The 23653-nt window shown below is 41.0% G+C and overlaps 1 protein-coding gene across 1 annotated transcript in view; it reads right to left on the reverse strand.

Moving 5' to 3' along the window:
- Positions 1–240, reverse strand: part of LOC310792489 (two pore channel protein 2-like) — a gene marked incomplete at its 5' end in the record, with an annotated part of 37316 nt that extends 37076 nt beyond the window's left edge. Inside the window, one exon of the mRNA XM_083654169.1 lies at positions 178–240. Within this exon, the coding sequence (XP_083510295.1) occupies positions 178–240 (63 nt within the window). The remainder of the gene's footprint in view (positions 1–177) is intronic.
- Positions 241–23653: the final 23413 nt, after the last annotated feature.

The raw sequence follows: 23653 nt of genomic DNA on the forward strand, positions 1-23653 counted from the left end.
GCCAGAATCAACATCTGCCCATCGCCCACGCATTCCCCGGCCCATCTTGACTCGCACAAGGAGCGTCCGCACGCAGGCAAGCAGGCAGGCAGGCACGCAGGCAGGCAGGCAGACAGCAGCAACGCGCTTCTGACACGCCCGCTGTAGAGCCAGGAGGAAGGTCAGGTCCTTTGGTACCACCCGCCTCCACGGGACAAAGTCCAAGTCCAGGAGGGAGCCCTCTGAGCTGAACCAACACATGGCAGCTTGACAAGGAGCGACGACAGATGGACAGACAGGAAGGGGACAGAAAAAAGTGATGCACAACCTATTGAGAGAAGAGGGGCCGGGGGGAGATGGAAATGGACAATAAGAAGAAGTGGTCACAGCAACATAGTGAACTGCTTCACATGACTGTATGGTAGGATGGGACATGATCTCATGAACTGTATGGTAGGATGGGACAGGGACATGATCTCATGATCTTGTGTGAATCCAGCTGCCTCGCCAGCTTAACGTATCATGGGCCGGGAAAATGAATTGTGATATTAGCTTCATTTTATTCTGATGTAATCACAGATGAGACTGCTTTTAAATTCTCCATCACAATTTTACAAGATCTCCATACATTACATTACATTACATTACATTACGTCATTTGGCAGACACTTTTATCCAAAGCAACTTACAATAACACATTTTGTCAGCAATAGAGCAATCAACTATGTAACACAGTCTATGACAACTACAACTTCTGAAGGAAGAGTGATACAAGTTAAGGTTAGTTTGGGATTTTTTTTTTTTTTTTTTAAGAGAAAGAAGTTAGATCAAGAACTTGATCTTTCGGAAAAGACTAAAGACACACCTTTTCAGGCTCCATCTGCGCCCTTCTTGAACTAACTTCTTTCTCTCTTAAAAAAATAAATAAAAAAATAACCTGAACTAAACTTGTACCACTGTTCCTTCAGAAGTTGTAGTTGTCATAGACTGTGTTGCATAGTTGATTGCTCTATTGCTGACAAAAATGTGTTATTGTAAGTCGCTTTGGATAAAAACGTCTGCCAAATGATGTAATGTAATGTAAGGGCCCAGATGGAGATGCATACAAATTATAGTATTTTGTAAAATTGTGACTCAAACATAAACAGAATTCACACTTGCAGGATGAGGTTAGGCGCACTTCCACCCAAGCAGCCCAGCAGGCTCTCAGGAGAGGGCAGTCTTAGAGGAGAGGCTTCAGATAACATCCAAAGATACTGGAGCACACGGATCAAGTGTAGACACGTTTTTATTGACTGACGTTTCAACGCAGGGTGCATCTTCATCCCAGTCATAAAGAACAAGGACATTTTGTCTTTTTAAATAGCCTCCCAACAATGAAGACTAATGCAGCCCAGGCTGGAGGAAGAGGGAGGAGGTGACAAGTAGACATGATTACAGATTACACAACAAATACAGCGGATCATAAATGCAACATCAATATTAAAATAGTATATCTACATGATTCATATTTAAAGGTGCAGGTGGTGGATCCCCTAAATCTGCCTTCCATCATATAGAATAATTAGAAGAAAAGGAGAGGGTGGAGGGAGGGACCTTATGTGTGACAGCTCCCTTTCATTTTAGTCAATTCATTGAGTAGTTAATAATTGCCAAACTATTTTTATAATTGATTAATCGTTATGACTAATTCAAAAACAAAGTACAAAAATTCTCTCGTTCCAGCTTCTTAAATGTGAATGTTTTCTGTTGTTTTTTTTGTCTTCTATGACAGTAAACTGATTATCTTTGGGTGGTGGACTGTTGGTCAGGACAAAAGAAAGACATTTGATGATGTCATCTTGGGCTTTGGGGAAAAAGTGACTGACATTTTTCACCATTTTGTGACATTTTGTAGTTTAAACGACTCATCAATTATGCAAGAAAATAATCGACAGATTAATGGATAATGAAAATAATCAAACTGGGTGACAGAAGCCTACCTGCTGCTCGGTCTGGTTGACAGCAGAACTACCTGCTGCTCGGTCTGGACAGAAGCCTACTTGCTGCTCGGTCTGGACAGAAGCCTACCTGCTGCTCAGTCTGGTTGACAGCAGAAACTACCTGCTGCTCGGTCTGGACAGAAGCCTACCTGCTGCTCGGTCTGGTTGACAGCAGAAACTACCTGCTGCTCAGTCTGGACAGAAGCCTACCTGCTGCTCAGTCTGGTTGACAGCAGAAACTACCTGCTGCTCGGTCTGGACAGAAGCCTACCTGCTGCTCGGTCTGGTTGACAGCAGAAACTACCTGCTGCTCGGTCTGGACAGAAGCCTACCTGCTGCTCGGTCTGGTTGACAGCAGAGACAGCAGCCTACCAGCAACACAGAGAAATATATTAAAATACATTGTATGATTGCAACAGCCCCCAGCATGACACACAATAAAGATACATTTAAGGCACATAATAACACACACACACACAGCGCTGGCTGTCCTACTCCTCGCACTGGCAGCCAATGCGCCACTATAACGTAACTTGCCCAACACTGGACAAGACACATTTTTACATTGCACCTCCCAACGCAACTAAAAACAGCATTCACATCACATACACAGTTCAAACTACTTACATGTTGTCACGGGCCGCAGGTTCACGCCAAGAACACGAGGACGCCAACTCACCAAACAGACTCGGTGCTCTGTGCTTTGACTATGAGTGGAAACGTTACCAGACCTGTCAGCAGCTAGCGTTATATGCCAGGGGCTTCAGACAGACAGCAGTTACGCTTGCGTTGCTAGTTCCCTGTAAATAACCCTGTTTTATATCACCCTTGATCAATTGTCTGTCTATATCTGCTACATACGTGCACTGCCAAGAGTAGCGTTATAAACCATAGATATATGACTACCGTATTGAAGCGATCCGCTCCCGGGACCGTTACGTGAGGAAGAGAGGAGGCAACAGCTTCGGTACAGGCTTTTTATTCACAGTTAGTTAACACTACAACTCTCGGCGGTTGTCACGCTCTAGTTAGCTACCGGCTTCCTAGCTTATCCAGACCCACGCAGGCATGCGCAGCCCCGACAGGAAGAGGAAGTTTCCGCACTCATCCCCTTCCCCCCAGGAACCACCCTCCACATCAGTTCCTACCTAAACCTATGAGGGTTCAGGTCCTGGTTGATGTCCTGCCTACAATTCCCAGGGTCCTCCAGGCATTTGCACGCAGTACTTCCTGCTTCTCTGCTTGGATCTGCCTACAATTCCCAGGGTCCTCCAGGCATTTGCACGCAGTACTTCCTGCTTCTCTGCTTGGATCGGCTGGTTCAAAAGTCATCTGTGGCTCAGGTTTTTCGGGCTCGTTGATTGTACATTTACAAACAACAGTTAGACTTCACTGATTCTCAAATATATGAACTAATACATCTTCAGTCTCGCAAACAGCTGTGCATTTTATGCATTGCCCCCACAATATTATATTTAATGTGCATGTTTTATTTATCCTCACAACTCCACTGAGTCTTTTTCAATTCACATGTTCTGAGAAGTTCTGCCCGGTGACAATTTTTTCTTGCCTGGATAAAGAGTTGCACATGCTGTATTTTCTGGGAATATGTGGTCACTGAACACCAGTCAAAGTTGCATCTTGTCTATATCATTCCAGTTCAAGAGAATCAGAAGTCAGTCTTACCCTGTATGAAGATGTCCTCTTTTATAGCAACCTATTTGAATCTTAGTCATAGAGCAGGTATGTTAATCACTGCTCTGAAGAGTCTATTTGAGATATTTGGGTAAATAAATATCCACCTCAAAACTAGACATGATTCATCTCATCCAGTAGAGAATAGACTACCAATTTTCCTTTCTACTTTAGTTATCTCCTCATAATACAGGTTTTAAAGCTCCACATATGAAGTCCTTGTCACCATGTTGCTCACACAAACATCACCATAGAGACGCAATGCAAACTGCATTTTACTTTCACGCCAAAGGAGGGAGACAAAGCATTGAGAAAGCTATAAATGTTTGCCTTGAGATCTCTGAGGTAAGAAAAAAAGGCATACTGACACTGGAATAGAATAATCATATTTTTTTTAAATGTCCCAGAGATCAAAACGTTCTTAAAAAATATAAACATTCTGGCTTTAGAAAATATAAATAAAATCACATAAAAAGCATTGTGCACTTAAAAGTACTCTCTTGGCAGCTGTAAAATACATTTTTATAGCCTACAGTAAGTAGCTACCGATAAATATTCCCTTTATTGAGACATCCTTTTTGTTTTGTGATCAGCTGTACCGAGAAGACCCCTGCAGAATTAGCAATGGGTCAACCACATGTGCTGTAGCCTATAGGCCTACAGTCTTGTCAAATCAAGCTGGACACAATCAACATTAAGCCAAAAGCACAGAATGATGGTTTTATGTGCTTTGGTGTTCAAATGTGACTTTCCTGCCGGTCATTGTACTGCTCAGATGACCGATATCTAATCATTGATATATATAATTTAGGACAATACAACACCAAGTTCCTCCTGCCATGCCTCTCTTATCCTCTCAGTGGAGGCCCCGACAGCCATCAAACATGTACACAAATCTAGAAATAATATGTCTGAAGTGGGGAGGGGGGGGGGCTCAACAGAACATAAAAAAAAGCATGTTCATTTGGGAGAACTTCAAAATCACGAATATTGGATCAAACATAATGTCTAACTTGAAGGTATCTGAGCCAGTGTGTGTTAGGCAACTCAAATTTCCCCCTCAGAAGTTCAAAGGATGCACAGTTACCATCTATGTATAAGTCTCTGACGGAAACAAGCCCCTTCTCACTCCAGGCATGGTAGCTTCTGTCTGACCATGGGGCCAGAAAAGAATGATTAAAGCAAATCGGTGTGTGGACTGAAATGTCCGGTATATTCAAAACTTTCCTGACCTGATTCAGAATTCTGATCGAGTTTTTCACAACAAAACTCTAATTCCTCAAAGCCCCAGGCTTTCCCCAGTTTAGAAAACAGCATAGCTGACAGGGAGGAGTTTGCAATAGAGCTGGGCTCCATTTTTAGCCACAGGGGGGCCCAGAGAATTAAATGACCAGGAATACCTTGCCACCAAAACATTCAAGCTCTGACATAAGCAGCCCAATAGTAGTGTCTGAACACCGGTAAGGCCAGTGTAGCACCCTGTTACCAGAAATATCTTACAATAACTGTGGGAGCTAAATATCATCAAGTATAGGCTAATGATCAGAAGATGTCAGGAACGGGAGAGGAGGCAAAATACATTTGATGTACACTGAATAAGGAAGACTCAGGAGACATGAACTTGATTGTAAAAAGGTACCATGTATTTAGAGATATAATATTACAAAATAGCTTATTTTGATGTCGTCATATTTACATAGTCAAAGAGAAGCGCTAAAAACACAGTGTGGAGAACAAACCAAAACTCAAAATGAGTCCAAAACTTTAGAAAAAGATACAGTCTTATGACGCAACAGTTCTCAGTGCAATATTCCACAATGCAAATATCCTTCATTCATATTATGGGAACATCCATATTTTTGGGGGAAACATGTCAATATCATATCAACCAACAGCAGAAAAATAACCGTGTATTGTTATGCTTAACCTTTGTACAGATTGAGACACTTCAATCATGCCCCCACTCTAACCCTTCCCCGCCCGCTCACACACACACACACACACACACACACACACACACACACACACGCACGTTCACATGTTTGATGGAAAAACATTGATAAGAAAGTCAAGAGTGTGCGGTGGCTTGGCATAGTTTAAAAAGTAGCAGAGGTCAAACCAATGACACCGATTCCAAAACGCTTAGGACTCCTTTTTTCGAGTTGGGTTTTTCCAGATCATGACATTTTCATAGGAGCTGAAGTCAAGTGTCCTCTGAAGTCTCCGCTAAGGACATGGACATATGGGAGCTGGGATATCTGAATGCACTAACAGTAATTATGTCCACAAGGGTTATTTCCAAGGTTGGCGTGTATGTACGACCCTTTAGTCTGTAAACTGGAACTAGCACACCTGCAGGTCTAATGCATCTCAGCCAGCAATGGGACCAAGTGGAGAAGGAGAGCACTTTAGATGCTGAACCCCGGGCAGCCCTTAGGAAAAAGGCAATTTGTATTTTTCAACTCAACCACAATACAATGCTACGCCCATTCATCTCAGCAGCCAGCATGTTCATGTAGTGTATGTGTTCCAGTGACCAGATGGATCCTTTTTCAACTATCTTTGTATTCTCCCTTTTAGCATGTTTTTCATCCCAAGCATTGTTGATTGTAAATTGTGGCGAGGAATACTGAGAAATGTACATTGATCAAATAAACACTGCCATTCATATGCAATTGAGATCAGTAGAATGTAGTTGGTCTAATGAAAAACACAATAATTGTTTTAGCTAAACCACCTTTCATAGTTCATTCCATGTGCTGAAACACCCTTAAGTATTGTCCAAGTACAACAATTAACGATAAAAGGGACAATATTTCACATTTTTTTTAAATTCACATTTGTTATACTGTTTTTTCATATAGCTATTTATAAAACAAAACTAAAAGGTAATTCAAAACCATTCCCATAAAATACCTTTTGTTGTTTAATACAGACATTACTGTAATGCCACAGTATTTTCTTACAGGGTTGGCTCTTCACTATTCTCATAATGGAGTTTGTTTGACCACAGTCAAATAAAGAGGAGCAGAGAGCAATTAATGGCGTGTTTTCTTTTTCTTCTTCGCAAACGAATTCCAGTCAAAAATAACAAATACACAGCAAATAAAAAAGTGACCTCTTAAAAAAAAAGAATAAATAAATAAAAATAAACTGCGATCAAAACAAAAATGGAAAAACAAACAAACCAAAACTTGTGATCAAGTCACATTGGACATGTCTTTAAACCACAGGCTTCCTGGGAACGCGCATGGGTTTCCACTTATAATTTTTGGGAACACACATGGGTTGCAAGTTGGGCTTCTCAATTGGAACGCGCATGGGTTTCCACTTATATGTTTTGGGAACACGCAGGATCAGCTGTTTTTCCTTCTCCCTGCGGACTCGCTCCTCCTCCTCTGCCTTCTGCTTGGCCAAGAGCTCCTGTTGGCGCTTCTCTCCCTCCTTTGGCTTAAAAATAAACACACAAACAAACAAATAAATAAATGTAGAGCACATCAAAATGACTTAATTTAAGAGTAAAATCTTCAATGATTCTCAAACACAAACTAATTATGGTTTTGCATGTTTTTGCAGAACAGATTTGTCTAGTGCTCCATTTAACTGATATTTTAAGTTGGTGCTCAATGTCCCAACATTTTGTCTACACCTAAAAAGCAATGCTCAGTGCCAGCTGTATTGAAGGTTCTGTTGCCTGTGGCTTTACAGATGGTCAATTGGGCACACTGACCACATTCCAGAGGGAATGTCACTCAGAGTCAGACATACTGTTGGCTAGTTCAACACAACGCATGTTGCTTGAATCATAACCTTACCTTAGTGTTATCTGCCACGCCCGCTTGGTGGTAGGGTGGTGAGTCCCAAACGCCAGAGCTGGTCCGCCTGAAATATCTTGGTTTGTTCTTAGCGAAGATTACCTCCAGCTTGACAGGTTCTATGACTCCAAAGAAGGAGCGGAGATCAGGAGGATCATAGTACTGCCTGTTAATGGCCTGCTCCAGCTGGTCACCTTGGAGGAGGAAAAACACCTTAAATTAAGCATTATGTACAGAACATCTACAGAGTTTGACAATGATAAGATTATAGGCTATTGAGGCAGCTCTGAGATATACCGAGCAAATCTGGCAAAACCTATGTACTTTCTTTCTAGATATTTAACCCTAAAAAGGCCCTTTAAAAATAACAAGATACCACAAGCAAAGCAACTTTCAAAGATCATGAATATGTGGATAATTAAATTGTGAATCCAAAGAAAGTGTCACAGTAAAATGGATTCATAATCTATAAGATGACAGCAGCTCAGATACATTGTGAAGACTGAACCGACAAGTATCATCAGTACAATAGTTCATGCATACCTTGTGCCCATGACGGTATGGGTTTCCTTGGAGCGGACTCGTCATCGGTCGAGTCATCGCTGTTCAGGTCCATTCCGTAATCACTCGTAAGCACTCCTGTGGATGGAGAAGCCACCTCTCTTTGTTTGGCGGCTTTTCTGGCTTCAGCAGCCCGCTCTTCTGCAGCCAATCTCTGCTGCTCCTCCTAGTTGAACAGGAGAAGAATGTCTTCACATTTACTATTTGGAGGAGTTATTTTCATTCAAGCAGTTGTTACCTGGAGGAGCCAATGAGCTACGAATCATTAACACTATCTGTGATTGATAAATGCTATTGAATCATTAACACTATCTGTGATTGATAAATGCTATTGGATTTTTATGCACTTTCGTCTGAAGGCTCTTTCTCATCTATTTGGCATCAGTTGCTCCAATGAAGCTGCTCTGTGGCCAAGAGTAACACTGCCCCCTGCTGGGCAAGGCCCAGTAATACATTTGTGCATGAATGTCGAAGACATATTGGTCACCAATTTCAGATGCTTACCTGTTTTCTGGTTTCCTCAAGTGCCTGTGTTTTCTCCTCCAAGTCTCTCATCTCTTTCTCCCTTGCAGCTGTCTCCAGTTCCCACTGCAGAAGGAGAGCCCTTACTCTTTCTGCTTGCTCCCTGAAGAACAGGATTCAAGTCAGCAAAACAAAAAGAACCAAAATACAATTCCTACCAGTCCACACTTAACTGCCAGCTTCACCAATTTAAATTTAAATTGAATGAACTGTCATCATGCTCAAAAGATAACAATGCTAGTTATTTATGCAGGGTATATGCAGGAATCCTGAAGTTAAATTCAAGACCTTTTAAGACATTTTCAATATATTTCAAGACCTCAATGCCACTTGCGTCACATTGGCGATAGTGGTGTAAATCTCAAGTGTCATCACGATACGATATTATATCGATTCTGCGTTAAAAAGTCAAGGACCAACCTTTCAGCAGCAGCTTGTCTCTCTCTCTCGAGCTCCTTCGCTCTGCGGACTCGCTGCTCCTCCTCCTCCTCCTCTGCCTTCTGCTGGGCCAAGAGCTCCTGTAGGCGACTGTGAGAGCTTCTGACTGAAGCTGCTCCTCCATACGTGGTCTTCCCAGGGTAGAAGGGAGAATCCCCCGGCTGGCCGTAGTTCATCACTCTGCTGGTCAATGTCAACTGGAGGAGAGAGCAGTAAACAGGGAAACTTCAACACAGCCTTTGTGCACCACGTCAAAATGACTTCAGAGTAATACATCTTGAATGGTTCTCAAACACAAACTAATTCTGCTTTTGCCATGTTGTAACTTTACCTTTGTGTTATTAGTTGCCTTGCGTGCACTATTGGTCCGCTCTCCAGGGCTTGACGTGCGCTCCAGGGACTGAAGGATGCGTCTGGCTCTGGTGCTCATGCCACAGAGCTGGGAATCAGCAGGTTTGACCTCCATCTGCCTCCTCACTGGGGCCTACAGATCAATCAGACAGTCATGTAATCACTCTCAAATAACCAAATCAATATTCATAAGTCACATTGACTTTGATCCTACAGCACCACTGTCTGACATTCACTTCTTTGCTCTCCCCCAACGGCTGGTAGAAGAATAAGGGCAAATCCAGCCCAGGACCACGTGTGTCATTCCCCCCCAATATGCAAGTATAATACAGTGTGTGTGTGTGTGTGTGTGTGTGTGTGTGTGCGTGCGTGCATGTGTGTGTGTGTGTGTGTTTGTGTGTGCGTGTGTGCGTGTCATGAAGTTCTCGGGGAGATGTTGAAACCCGGTGGGGGTACTGGTGGAGCGTCACTGGTGCCGGGCTCTGGGCAGTCCCGTCCGTCAAGGGGAGGAGGTCCCTCCTCGCTGTCATTGGGAGTGGGCTGGACGTTCTGCTCTGTCCCCTGCACAGCCCCTCCCCCTTCAGCAGCATCTTCATTCTTGAAGTGCTCCTGCAGCCAGGAAGGAACCATGCTCTTCACTGTGTCTGTCAGCCGTCTGATGAGGCTCGGCTGTGAGAGAAGAGACAGGAGGCGACAAAGAGAGAGATGAGATGAGAGAGAGAGCCGTGAGAAACACAGAGACAGACCCAAGAGAGAACCAATTCATAGTCCCGCTATTATTTCCAAGTCCTCTGTAAATGTAACCCGATAATCAGCATTCGATGTGATTCTCTAGTACACGACTCGATTCGCTACAGCAAAGCGCTAACACTTTTTGCTGAATCTGCCTCATTTCTTTTTCAGCACTTGACAAAGTGCCCCCAAAGGTCTAGGGGAACAAATACGACGCTGAAGAATTTGACCGTTTTTCCCCCCACTTTTCCAGAGTCTGAAACTAATAAATGCCTTTAGACAGACCTTCTTATGTATTTGGTGTAGTCTGAAGTATGGCAAAAAAGCAATATCAGGCTATCTTGACAAAATTGTTGAATGTCTGTGGGATCAAATAACATAATCATGATCCCATAGGTATCCAGGAATTGAGTGAGGGTGACCTCCTTTTTGCAAGCTTTGTCTGGAGGGAGGGGGGGGGGGCACAGTTTCAGACTTTGAAAACCCATGGTCTAGCACATACCACCACAGTGTGAATGCAGCAACATGGTCTAGCACAGGGGCACTCAATTAAAATTCATAGAGGTCCAGTTAGAGAAAATGTCCTCAAGCAAAGGTCCGGAACATTGTAACGTACAGTAGCTTGCGTTATGATTCAGTGCCATTGAACTTAGGCTACTTCAATGATTGCAGTAGCCTAATGGTACAATGTCTGTATGTAGTCAGCGACTGACTGTTAAATCAAAATAAACATCAACAATGTTTATTTAGTTTTCATATTTAACTGGATTAATTATAAATAACTAGCCTACACTAATAATAAATACATGTTCTTTTCTCATTTCAAGTAAAATAATGGCTGCATTTAAAAATAACATACAACAGAGTGCTTTGGGAAAATGTGCATCTTAAAAGTGTTTTAATTTGAGAAAGAAAATCTTCTTTTCTTCCCTTAACTCCACCTTTTCTCTTGAGAGAAGTGAGTTCCCTATCTATCTATCTGTCTCAGTGTCTGTCTCTATCTATCTATCTATCTATCTATCTATCTATCTATCTATCTATCTATCTGCCTGTCTGTCTACTGCGGTGAAGCCAGCCTACTCTCGCTGTTGCCTCGTCAAGCCAGCCGCTCCTACATTTCAAGGGCGCCCTTATTGCAGACCTTACGGTAAATACACCGCGCGTTGACCAACTTCAGAGTTTCAAAATAAAATGTCAGGTTTTTGAAAGGCAAAAACAGAGATGTGTCGAATTGTCGATGATTTTACCAGCCAGCCAGTGTATTCTACACTGATTTTGAGTCATTAGGTCACATGACCTGGAAGGTATTCAGCCGAAAATGCTTATTTTTCGATAAAGAAAATAATATGAAATATATGGAGTATTAAACTCCAATAAAAATAGGTGTGTCCTAACCAGGCTGTGCAGTAATGCCATTCTACATTGATTTTGAGTCATTAGGTCATATGACCTGGGAGTTATTGAGCCGAAAAGCCACATTTTTCCATAAAAAAATGAATTCTGAAATTTGGGGAGTATTAAACTCCAATAAAAAAAGGTGTGTCCTAACCAGGCAGTCTAGTAATATGATTCTACATTGATTTTGAGTCATTCGGTCACATGACCTGGGAGTTATTGAGCCGAAAAGGTGAATTTTTCAGAAAATGCATGTTTCCATAAAGAAATTAATCATGAAATATGGGGAGTATTAAACTCCAATAAAAAAGGTGTGTCCTAACCAGGCAGTCTAGTAATATGATTCTACATTGATTTTGAGTCATTTGGTCACATGACCTGGGAGTTATTGAGCCGAAAAGGCGAATTTTTCAGAAAATGCATGTTTCCATAAAGAAATTAATCATGAAATATGGGGAGTATTAAACTCCAATTAAAAAAAGGTGTGTCCTAACCAGGCAGTCTAGTAATATGATTCTACATTGATTTTGAGTCATTCGGTCACATGACCTGGGAGTTATTGAGCCGAAAAGCCACATTTCTCCATAAAAAAATGAATTATGAAATTTGGGGAGTATTAAACTCCAATAAAAATAGCTGTGTCCTAACCAGGCAGTGTAGTAATGTGACTCTACACTGATTTTGAGTCATTCGGTCACATGACCTGGGAGTTATTGAGCCGAAAAGGCGAATTTTTTAAAATGCATGTTTCCATAAAGAAATTAATCATGAAATTTGGGGAGTATTAAACTCCAATAAAAAAAGGTGTGTCCTAACCAGGCAGTCTAGTAATATGATTCTACATTGATTTTGAGTCATTCGGTCACATGACCTGGGAGTTATTGAGCCGAAAAGGCAAATCTTTCAGAAAATGCATGTTTCCATAAGGAAATTAATCATGAAATTTGGGGAGTATTAAACTCCAATAAAAAAGGTGTGTCCTAACCAGGCAGTCTAGTAATATGATTCTACATTGATTTTGAGTCATTCGGTCACATGACCTGGGAGTTATTGAGCCGAAAAGCCGAATTTTTCAGAAAATGCTTGTTTCCATAAAGAAATTAATCATGAAATATGGGGAGTATTAAACTCCAATAAAAAAAGGTGTGTCCTAACCAGGCAGTGTAGTAATGTCATTCTACATTGACTTTGAGTCATTAGGTCATATGACCTGGGAGTTATTGAGCCGAAAAGCCACATTTTTCCATAAAAAAATGAATTATGAAATTTGGGGAGTATTACACTCCAATAAAAAAAGGTGTGTCCTAACCAGGCAGTGTAGTAATGTCATTCTACATTGACTTTGAGTCATTAGCTCATATGACCTGGGAGTTATTGAGCCAAAAAGGCTCACTTTTCAGAAGATGCGTATTTCTCCATAAAAAATATAATATGAGGAGTATTAACTATTTTCTTAGAAGGGAAGGCAGAAGATTCTAGGGCTGATATCTCCAAAACCCATACAACTATTGACAGGGAAAAGAAATTAACATCACACCAGCTCATTTTATACAATTAGCTAGTTAAAGTGCTACTATACATTTTCAGTTAGCATACACTTTAACACATTCACTGCCAGCCGTTTTTTCAATACTGTAGGTAGGTTCTGCCAAGTTTTTTTTTTGAGGATTCTGGCTCATCTTTCAAGAGCCGAGGATTCTTTTCTGCTAAGATTTTGTGAACACAAATGATCTCAAAAGAACTAATAGAATGTGTGCTTTCTCTGTCTAAAAGAGTTAGTTTGTAGAGTTAGTAGTTATGTAGGCATTAGCAGTAGAATACAGCATGGTTTCAGCGTCTGAAAATTTATTCTGAGATAAATGGCTTTTTGTGAAATTCGATAGAACAGTCACTTTAACCATTTATTTTTGGCGTAAGACGTCAGACATCTAAACAATAGTTTTGAACAGTAATTTCCTCCATAGCAGCAGGAAACCCCCCTCTCCTTCAAACTCCTCCCTCCGTGGGTGTGTCTCTGGTGGCTTTGCAGCATTTGTCACAAGCGAGGCTCTGCCTGTCTGTGCTGCCTGGCTGCTGGCGGCTGCTCTTTGGGTGAGTCTGCATGAGTCGTTTCGGTTGTGAGCTCAGCTGCAATGAAGCTGCGTGCGATTGTGGGCTTTCTGCCGGTGTTTCAAAGTGTGTTGCACGCATAATCTATTATGCAAATTTGCAATCCCCCACCGCCAGCTCCCAGCGCGATAATGCGCGAAAGCAAAAGCGGTTTCGCCAATCCATTTTACAGTATGAGAATGGTTTCCTCGCGCGTTCCCCTGCAGTTTTGGCTCGGCTTTTTCTAGTCTGGAGAGCACTGTCGCCACTTAGTGGGTCGGTGGAATGGGTTGTACACGTTCGGTGGCTCCAATATTTTTATAGGAGACGTGGGGGGCGTTGATCCACGTCCCACCGTCAATTTTTTTTTTTTTTTTTTTTGACGAGTCAACTCGTCATTGGCAGTCAACCGTTGGATTTTTTTTGACGAGTCAACTCGTCATTGGCAGTGAACGTGTTAATAGATTTAATAGATGCATAGACACATTTCACTGGTGACTTCTAGCCTACATTTTATAATTCATCTTGACCATCTTGAAACAGCTCACAACGCTAGGATAAGGCCTCGCTGTCACAGGCTATGTGGTAATCAAAACATACAGAAGTGCGTATGCCCTGCTTTATTGTCATAACAATCAACTTCTTTAATAATAACTGCATTCATAGTTATACAGATCATCTCTCAGTCACAGGTCAAAATAACCTCATGTCTCATCACATTGCCCTGTGTACAGCGCCATCTTAGAATAACAAATGTAATCTCTGATCTGGGCACTATCGTAACAGAATAACAAAATGTAATCTCTGTTCAACTGAATCACTATAAACGTGTAGGACTGGCTGGTCCTTTTCATGTAAGCCTGTATGTCCACCCGTGGTATGTACAGGAGTGCATCTCCTTGGCCAGGATCTCTGTTTCAACTGAATATATGTCATATCATAGACTCAGTCCTCAGTCTTAATCCGTTTCACTCCTGTAAGACTGAGAATATTACTATTTAAATCTTTGCATAACGTTAGGTGGCGCTGTTGGAAGCCTTGCATCGGAGAACCAATCATGAGTGTTGTGGCCTGCTTTCTGTGGGCAGTTCTCATGCAGAACCGGTGTCTCGCAAAACATCGCCGCGTTTGCGGAGAAACATATTAATCACTTAGAAACAAACATAACCTGTTAATAGGACGTGTTTCATCCGGCCCCGGCGGCTAGAGGTCTTTTCCCCAGCAATAAACCCGACTCCCGAGGCTAACGTTACTGAGCCTGCTGATGACTCACAGTAGCAAGCGGACCACTTCCGGGTAGGAAACATTATTGTAAAATAAACAACAGCTATAAATTTTGTTTGGAGCATATCAGCTTCATGCTCTGTGTTAGGACTATGATAAATGGCATTGCCGCTACCAAATAAAATTCTAATAATAAATGTAGGCGTGTCTGCTGCCGGCCGTTCTCGCCGGGCTCTGACAGACAGTTTCTGACAATGAAATTCCCAGACGTTTGGTGGCGCAGCTCACCAAACGTCTGGGAGCCGAGACTAGTCATATCACAAAACTTCTTTTGACTCCGGCTCCCTTTTACTCAAGACTTCCATTTTTGAGTGTTTTGCTGTTCATGATTAATTTCTTTATGGAAACATGCATTTTCTGAAAAATTTGCCTTTTCGGCTCAATAACTCCCAGGTCATATGACCTAATGACTCAAAATCAGTGTAGAGTCACATTACTACACTGCCTGGTTAGGACACAGCTATTTTTATTGGAGTTTAATACTTCCTATATTTTATATGGATTTTTTTATGGAAAAATTAGCATTTTCGGCTCAATAACTCCCAGGTCATATGAGCTAATGACTCAAAGTCAATGTAGAATGACATTACTACACTGCCTGGTTAGGACACACCTTTTTTTATTGGAGTTTAATACTCCCCAAATTTCATAATTCATTTTTTTATGGAAAAATGTGGCTTTTCGGCTCAATAACTCCCAGGTCATATGACCTAATGACTCAAAGTCAATGTAGAATGACATTACTACACTGCCTGGTTAGGACACACCTTTTTTTATTGGAGTTTAATACTCCCCATATTTCATGATTAATTTCTTTATGGAAACAAGCATTTTCTGAAAAATTCGCCTTTTTGGCTCAATAACTCCGAGGTCATGTGACCGAATGACTCAAAATCAATGTAGAATCATATTACTAGACTGCCTGGTTAGGACACACCTTTTTTATTGGAGTTTAATACTCCCCAAATTTCATGATTAATTTCTTTATGGAAACATGCATTTTCTGAAAGATTTGCCTTTTCGGCTCAATAACTCCCAGGTCATGTGACCGAATGACTCAAAATCAATGTAGAATCATATTACTAGACTGCCTGGTTAGGACACACCTTTTTTTATTGGAGTTTAATACTCCCCAAATTTCATGATTAATTTCTTTATGGAAACATGCATTTTCTGAAAAATTCGCCTTTTCGGCTCAATAACTCCCTGGTCATGTGACTGAATGACTCAAAATCAATGTAGAATCATATTACTAGACTGCCTGGTTAGGACACACCTTTTTTTATTGGAGTTTAATACTCCCCAAATTTCATAATTCATTTTTTTATGGAAAAATGTGGCTTTTCGGCTCAATAACTCCCAGGTCATATGACCTAATGACTCAAAGTCAATGTAGAATGACATTACTACACTGCCTGGTTAGGACACACCTTTTTTTATTGGAGTTTAATACTCCCCATATTTCATGATTAATTTCTTTATGGTACATGCATTTTCTGAAAAATTCGCCTTTTCGGCTCAATAACTCCCAGGTCATGTGACCGAATGACTCAAAATCAATGTAGAATCATATTACTAGACTGCCTGGTTAGGACACACCTTTTTTTAGTGGAGTTTAATACTCCCCAAATTTCATGATTAATTTCTTTATGGAAACATGCATTTTCTGAAAAATTTGCCTTTTCGGCTCAATAACTCCCAGGTCATATGACCTAATGACTCAAAATCAGTGTAGAGTCACATTACTACACTGCCTGGTTAGGACACAGCTATTTTTATTTGAGTTTAATACTCCCCAAATTTCATAATTCATTTTTTTATGGAGAAATGTGGCTTTTCGGCTCAATAACTCCCAGGTCATATGACCTAATGACTCAAAATCAATGTAGAATGGCATTACTGCACAGCCTGGTTAGGACACACCTATTTTTATTGGAGTTTAATACTCCATATATTTCATATTATTTTCTTTATCGAAAAATAAGCATTTTCGGCTGAATACCTTCCAGGTCATGTGACCTAATGACTCAAAATCAGTGTAGAATACACTGGCTGGCTGGTAAAATCATCGACAATTCGACACATCTCTGTTTTTGCCTTTCAAAAACCTGACATTTTATTTTGAAACCCTGAAGTTGGTCAACGCGCGGTGTATTTACCGTAAGGTCTGCAATAAGGGCTCCCTTGAAATGTAGGAGCGGCTGGCTTGACGAGGCAACAGCGAGAGTAGGCTGGCTTCACCGCAGTGTCTGACTGTCTGTCTGTCTGTCTGTCTGTCTGTCTGTCTGTCTGTCTGTCTGTCTATCGATCGTTCGCAATGCAAACGTCACATGCCGTTGGGCAGTGAATGTGTGAGTGTGCCCTCAGTCTGGATTTGAGTGTGTTTGCTCGTGTGGTGCTTTCACAGACAGGTTAGGATCGCATCGCACTTCACATGACATACTGCCTGGTTTTGAACTGCCCGTGAGAACAATGAATGAACATCTAAGAGTCTGCCTGCTCCGGATTAAAACAAAATCTTTGTTTTTGTTTTTTGAGCGCGCCATGTGAAATGACTTATATCTCTCGCATATCTCCGTGTCGGACAATCTCTCGCCTGCAGCACTGGAACCGACTGGAACAGGCAGAATCGAATCGGATATTTGATTGGCTGAGTAGCATCACGTGTGATGATTTACAGCGCATGCATTGGTCTGTGAGCTTCCTGGCAGATTAAACCAGTAGAAGGGTAGAAAAGCATGTGCCGGTTAAAAAAGAAAAGCTCGTGAAATGTAACGATTCTCAATGATTTATAGGTTATAGGGCTCGGTCCGGATAGGACGGCGTCTGGGTCCGGATGCGGACCGGAGTCCGGACTTTGGGGATCGCTGGTCTAGCACATACCACCACAGTGTGAATGCAGCGATGTGTCATTTGGCGGATGCTTTTATTTTGGCGTATCATTTGAGTTGTCGAGTGGGTCGTCTCACCTGCTGGCTTCTCCTCTCTAAATCCTGCTTCGATTTGAGGAGCGCAATTTTTCGGTCCTCGTCCTCCAGCTTCGATTTGAGATCAGCAATTTCTTCCTCCAGCATCTTCTGCTGGGCTTCTGGTTAATGACAGAAACAGAGAGATGTCAAAATTAAAAATATCTGACTAAATTCATAAAACACACACGCACGCACGCACAGCATTATGCATTAAACACATCATCCCAGTCTAGCTATCCATGCCTTAATTAAAAATGTCACCAATATTTATGGCAGTTTGAGAAGCCATCTTTTTTAACAGTTCATCACTGAGGATGTTATTTGTTTTTAGCACAATCCTGCTTTACATTCAAAAACATCATTCAGGAGTTGATAATAGTAGAATAAAAAGCAAACAAAACCTGAAATCAGTGTTTTAAGGCTAATTTCTACTTAAAAAAAAAAAAAGAATTCTACCCAAAAAGGAACTCTTTAGTTCAAGTGAATGTCAATAGGAAGGGGGGGGGGGGGGGGTAAGGGTCATTTTTATTCAAATAGAGCATCACTCATGAAGACATTCCAACAAATATTCCCACTTCACCAAAGATAGCAGTTACTTATTCGCCTTTTCCTGCTCTGGTTTCGGCAGTCTGTCACAACAAGCCCCGCCCCATTCACCTTTTGACCAGCCCGCTGCCTCAAATCTGATCACTACTGTCCCACTTAGTCTCCAAAAACACAAGGGAGAACTTTAGAAACCATTGGCTTACCCAATTCTCGTTGTTTCTCGAGAGCCAGATATGTAGTCTGATACCTGGCTGCTCTAAGTTCCTCGAATTGGAGCGGACCCCCCTCGTAGGCGAGGTCCCACCAGTTGTACATTCTCTGAAATGGGGAGAGGTGGGTTTAGGGAGAAGATATGGAGTCATCATTACACAATTATTATAGGAATCTCTCTCACACACAAACACACACGCCTTGCTCTGAGCTAACAGGACAACATTTGATTCACCAACTGGGAGTTTTCAAGAAGGGTACATACATACACACACACACACACACACACACACACACACACACACACACACACACACACACACACACACACACACACACACACAGAGAGAGAGACAGAGAGTGTAGGCATCTCTCATTAACACAGTCCAGCCATTAGTGAAATATGTTTTGTGACATTTCATGGAGCAATGTAAAAATAAACAGCCTGTAGGCTACTATTCCCACGATGTCACAAGCATTTTCCATACCAATAGCCTACACACAGCTCATTAGCTGTTTGTATCATGATTGTAATCACCTGTTAATTGAGTACAATGGCTGAGTACAATCGACTCTTCCAAGGTGGCCGTGTGGTGATGTAGTAATAGAACACTATCAATCTACCGAATCAAAATGTGTGTTTACGTCCCGTACAACGCCTGGCCTGCGTCACTTACGCCATACAATTTAATGGGGCCAAGCAAACGGGAACAACTGAGAACGCATGTTTGATTATGTCACATCTTAACACTAGAAACTCGCCGGCAGCGAGCACACTCAAAATGGATTAAAAACTCACTGGGTGCAGGGCAAGCAAAGAGTTCAGTAAATAGAGAAAAGCCAGCACTCCAAATCCTTTCACAGCTTTTAACAGTTCCTCAAACCGGGAAGCAGCAACGAACGTTTCAGCCAGGCTGCGCAGCTGAACGCTGTAAGGAAGAAGGCCTTCTTTAGCTGAAACGTTCGTTGCTGCGGCCCGTTGGAACTATTAAAACCCGTGAAAGGACATTTTAACACTGTCACATTGTCACTAATGTTAGTTTGTGTGAAGCACGAACTGTGTTCACCCCCCTCCTCTCCCCCCGGCCTTTTCTTTTTTTTAACGTAACAGGCTAAGAGCAGCACGGCCACTCCGTCCGACCCCCAGGCTGCCAGCGATTACATCCAAAAGTCACGGTAATAACTCCAAGCCTGCTCAATTCCCCCAAATTTAACGACATAACACGACGTAGTTTGAGACACGGATGACGGTAAATTACTGCTACAACACCGACAACTTTTATAATGAAAAATAACTAAGCTAGCTAACGTTCGCTAACGTTAATTTACAGAGAGAAGCCCACAGCCGGGCGAAACAGACAACCTTACTGTACAAACACTCAACCCAAAATCATTCGCCATAAATATCAGTACCTGGGCATAAATAAACCTGTCTTACCTCTTCTTTGTTCATCATGGTGAAAAAAATGGTTGCAAGTGATGCAAATTCCGTGTTCCCAGACAAGCAAAGCAGACGCTTCTAGTGGTTAAATCAACAATAATGAAAGTAACGCTAGCTCGGACCGTTGCGACTGCACCTGCGCAATGACTGATGCAACTGCTCACATATTCAAAACACATCGGAAATCAAATGAGCGTTGCTTCTTCTTCTGTGGTGTTTAATGGCGGTTAGCATCCAAAAAATTGTTGCTGCAGGATATCCGCTGATATCTTTTCCCCCCAAGTTGTGATTTAAGAAGCAGTGGTGTAATGTAACCAGTGTTGGGGGGTAACTCATTACAAAAGTAACATATTACATGTAATATATTACTTTTAGCAGTAACTCAGTAATATTACTTATATGATTTCAGTAATATTATACCAGTTACTTTGTCAAGTAACTCACAAAATTAAATCAAAGCACATATTTAAATAAAGATCAGTGTTGGGCAAGTTACTTTCAAAATGTAATATACCACATATTTTATACAATATATTATACATACTTTACAATATTACTTTCTGTGTAGAGTAACTCGTTACTTATTACACTTCTTTTGCATTACTTTCACCAAAACAACAGCAGCAGCAGAATGACATTGCCGCCCCCGGAACATCCCGAAAAATAATTTCAACCGCCTTGAAATCAGTGTAGCCTAAACAATCCAAAATTCTAAATTATATTATTTTCCTTTGTTATTGTCATCTATAGTGGTTATTTGCATAAAAACACACAATTTGATTAGGAAATGATTGTATCTTTTTTAAATATGTGCTTTGATTTAATCAAATGTAACTCAATTTGTAACTTGAGTTACTTGACAAAGTAACTGGTATAATATTACTGAAATCCTATAAGTAATAAGTTATATTACTGAGTTACTGCTAAAAGTAATATATTACATGTAATATGTTACTTTTGTAATGAGTTACCCCCAACACTGATAAAGATACAATCATTTCCTAATCAAACTGTCTGTTTTTATGCAAATAACCACTATAGATGACAATAACAAAGGAAATTAATTAATTAAATTATTATTATTATTATTAAATTAATTTAGGCCTATAGCCTATATTCTATTCATCCCCCCTCCCCCAATATTTTATTTACATTTTTTTTTAAATAGAAGAATAAACAAACAAGACAAACAAACAGCCTCAGACACAGGAAAAGAAGAGAGAGAGAAATACATATATCTTTGACATTTAGCATTGTACCGGGATGATACCAGCCAGCCACATAAGGTGCTTGTACAAGATATTGTGCATGGGATCAAACCAGCCGGGCGGGCCGTCCATCACCCCTAGCCTCAGTCACTAGTCACTCTTAACCACTTCCATCATGACGGTTTCATACCCACGTAAAATAAGTTGCTCATTCGTACACTACACACTGGTTATTTACCACATAAATGCAGGCAGCAATGTATGTTGTATGTTACATTGAATGCAGCATGAGCTCATCATGAACCTAACCTTTAGTTATTTGATGCAATAATTTCCTACATTAACTTGTGTTTTCGAATCTGTAAATAGATTGAAATGGCAGAGTTCCTGATCCTTTTTTTTCTTCAAAATTGTACAAGGCTTTCATATTAATGTATCACAGAGAGATGGCAAAGAGATTAAGATCAATAAGCCATCCCAAATGAAACCTATATCAAAACAACCTTTATTGCAGGAAGCACGCATGTAACAATATCAGCAAGTTCACAATAGTCTTATACAACAGTTGAAAATGACAAAAAAAATAAAGAAAAATAGTTGAATGAATATCTTGTCAAGCTTGAAGTGGTTATACGTTTTAACAGCTTTTTTGTTTGTACATTCAGATATTGTTGAAATGTTTGATATACATAGCTCTGGAAAGTGTGGTTTTGTGCTTAAAATTTTGGATCTGTGAATATAAAATTTGGTCAAAATAATAAGCAAATTAATCAAATAAAACTGCAAGTAGAGATTCCCGTCCTATGCATAAGCGGCAGTTGTGCAGCCAGTAGCATTTGTTTAAGGAATGAAGAAAGTTTAAGTGCCCTGCAGATCATAAAACCTGTACTGTTTTACTGTGTACCCACAGTAAAATGACATATCTGAGAGTTCCCTTAACTATCACAGTGGAAGGTCTATACAGAAGTGCATTGGAGTTGTCAAGCATACTGGTGAGTGGTGATAAAAGCTTCCAATAAATCCTAGATAGGTCAGAAAGACAGTGCCTTTGTATTATCAAGTTATGTCAAGGCAGTAAGGCAAGGCACCAATACCCCAGCATTTCACCCTGTGATCCTCCACCTCGACGAAGGATTCAGGAGCACCCTCTGGTGGTGATACAAGATCTGCTAAAATCATAGACTGTATAATAATAATGCTAAAAAACATTCATCATTCATTTGACAAGATATGCCAATAATACTGGCATTTGTCATCTTACCTCTAAATAATGTGGAAAAGTCATTGCATCTGTAGATGTGGATATTAACTCACTAAGAGACAGTCAGAACAGCAGAGGATTGACTGGCACATACCCTTAAAACAGCCTCAGACATAAATTATTGATTAGACACAGACTTTCCTGTCCTAAAGGAAATTCACATAAATACACATCTTCTACAATTGCACTTTCCAGCACATTAAAAAAGCAACTACGGTACATACGTACCTCATACATACATTCCTATACGTATATTTCATGCATTCATAAATTTACATTGCTTGGGACTTTGATGGGCATGGGGACAAAGGAGGGCTTGCACCTGTTGCACCATTGAGGGACCCTGATCTGCCTGCCTGATAGCATTTCAGACAGAGGTCACTATTCTTTTGATGATCTATTAACATGATGAGCAATGATTTATTTACATGTGATCAATGATTATGAATAACAGATTATGAATGTTCAATGGTTATGAAAAGTTCAAAGTCTTTGGCGATTAGACTCCATCACAACTCTGAGACGTCATGCTGACGTCACCGTGAGACGTCATGCTGACGTCATGGTGATTATGAAGGGGGTAGTGAAGCCGGGAGTAGAATAGGATATCCCCCCTGTGGAGTCTAGACCTGGTGGTGGTGAACTAAGAAGGGCTTCTGGAGATCTCTGACCTGGAGGAGAATGGGGCGGAGGAGGGTTACTTGCAGCAGCACTGAAATGACAGCAGATCAGAGTATGAGAAGGGAACAGTTTTAAAAGGTTGCCGCTAAAGCTGCGATTGGCTGAATGGGAAGGATGTGGCCAGCTGTGATTGGATCAGCAAAACCTCCTATAGATACATGACACCTGAAGGAGAGAGGGAAATGAGTAGCCTAAGTGAGAAACATTAAGGTGACTTCCTGAAACAAAGGCAAAGGGGAGCTGCCGTTTACAAAGTACATGTGTCAAATCTCCCTCTTGAAGAAAAGCGGGTTAGACTCAATCCAACTTCCAGTAATGACACTGATTGTGCCCAATTCATTGGAGTCATTTCAGACACTCTTAAAAAAAAAGGACGTCTCTTCGAATCGCGCATGTGACAAGGTAGGTACATAACGTTATTATTGGGGTAATAGTATTTTAAGCATAAATAAAACATGCAACACATTCAAATCGTTATTAAGCTATTCATTGATT

This window comes from Poromitra crassiceps (assembly GCF_964638095.1).
Source record: "Poromitra crassiceps genome assembly, chromosome: 18".
Lineage (NCBI taxonomy): Eukaryota > Metazoa > Chordata > Actinopteri > Beryciformes > Melamphaidae > Poromitra > Poromitra crassiceps.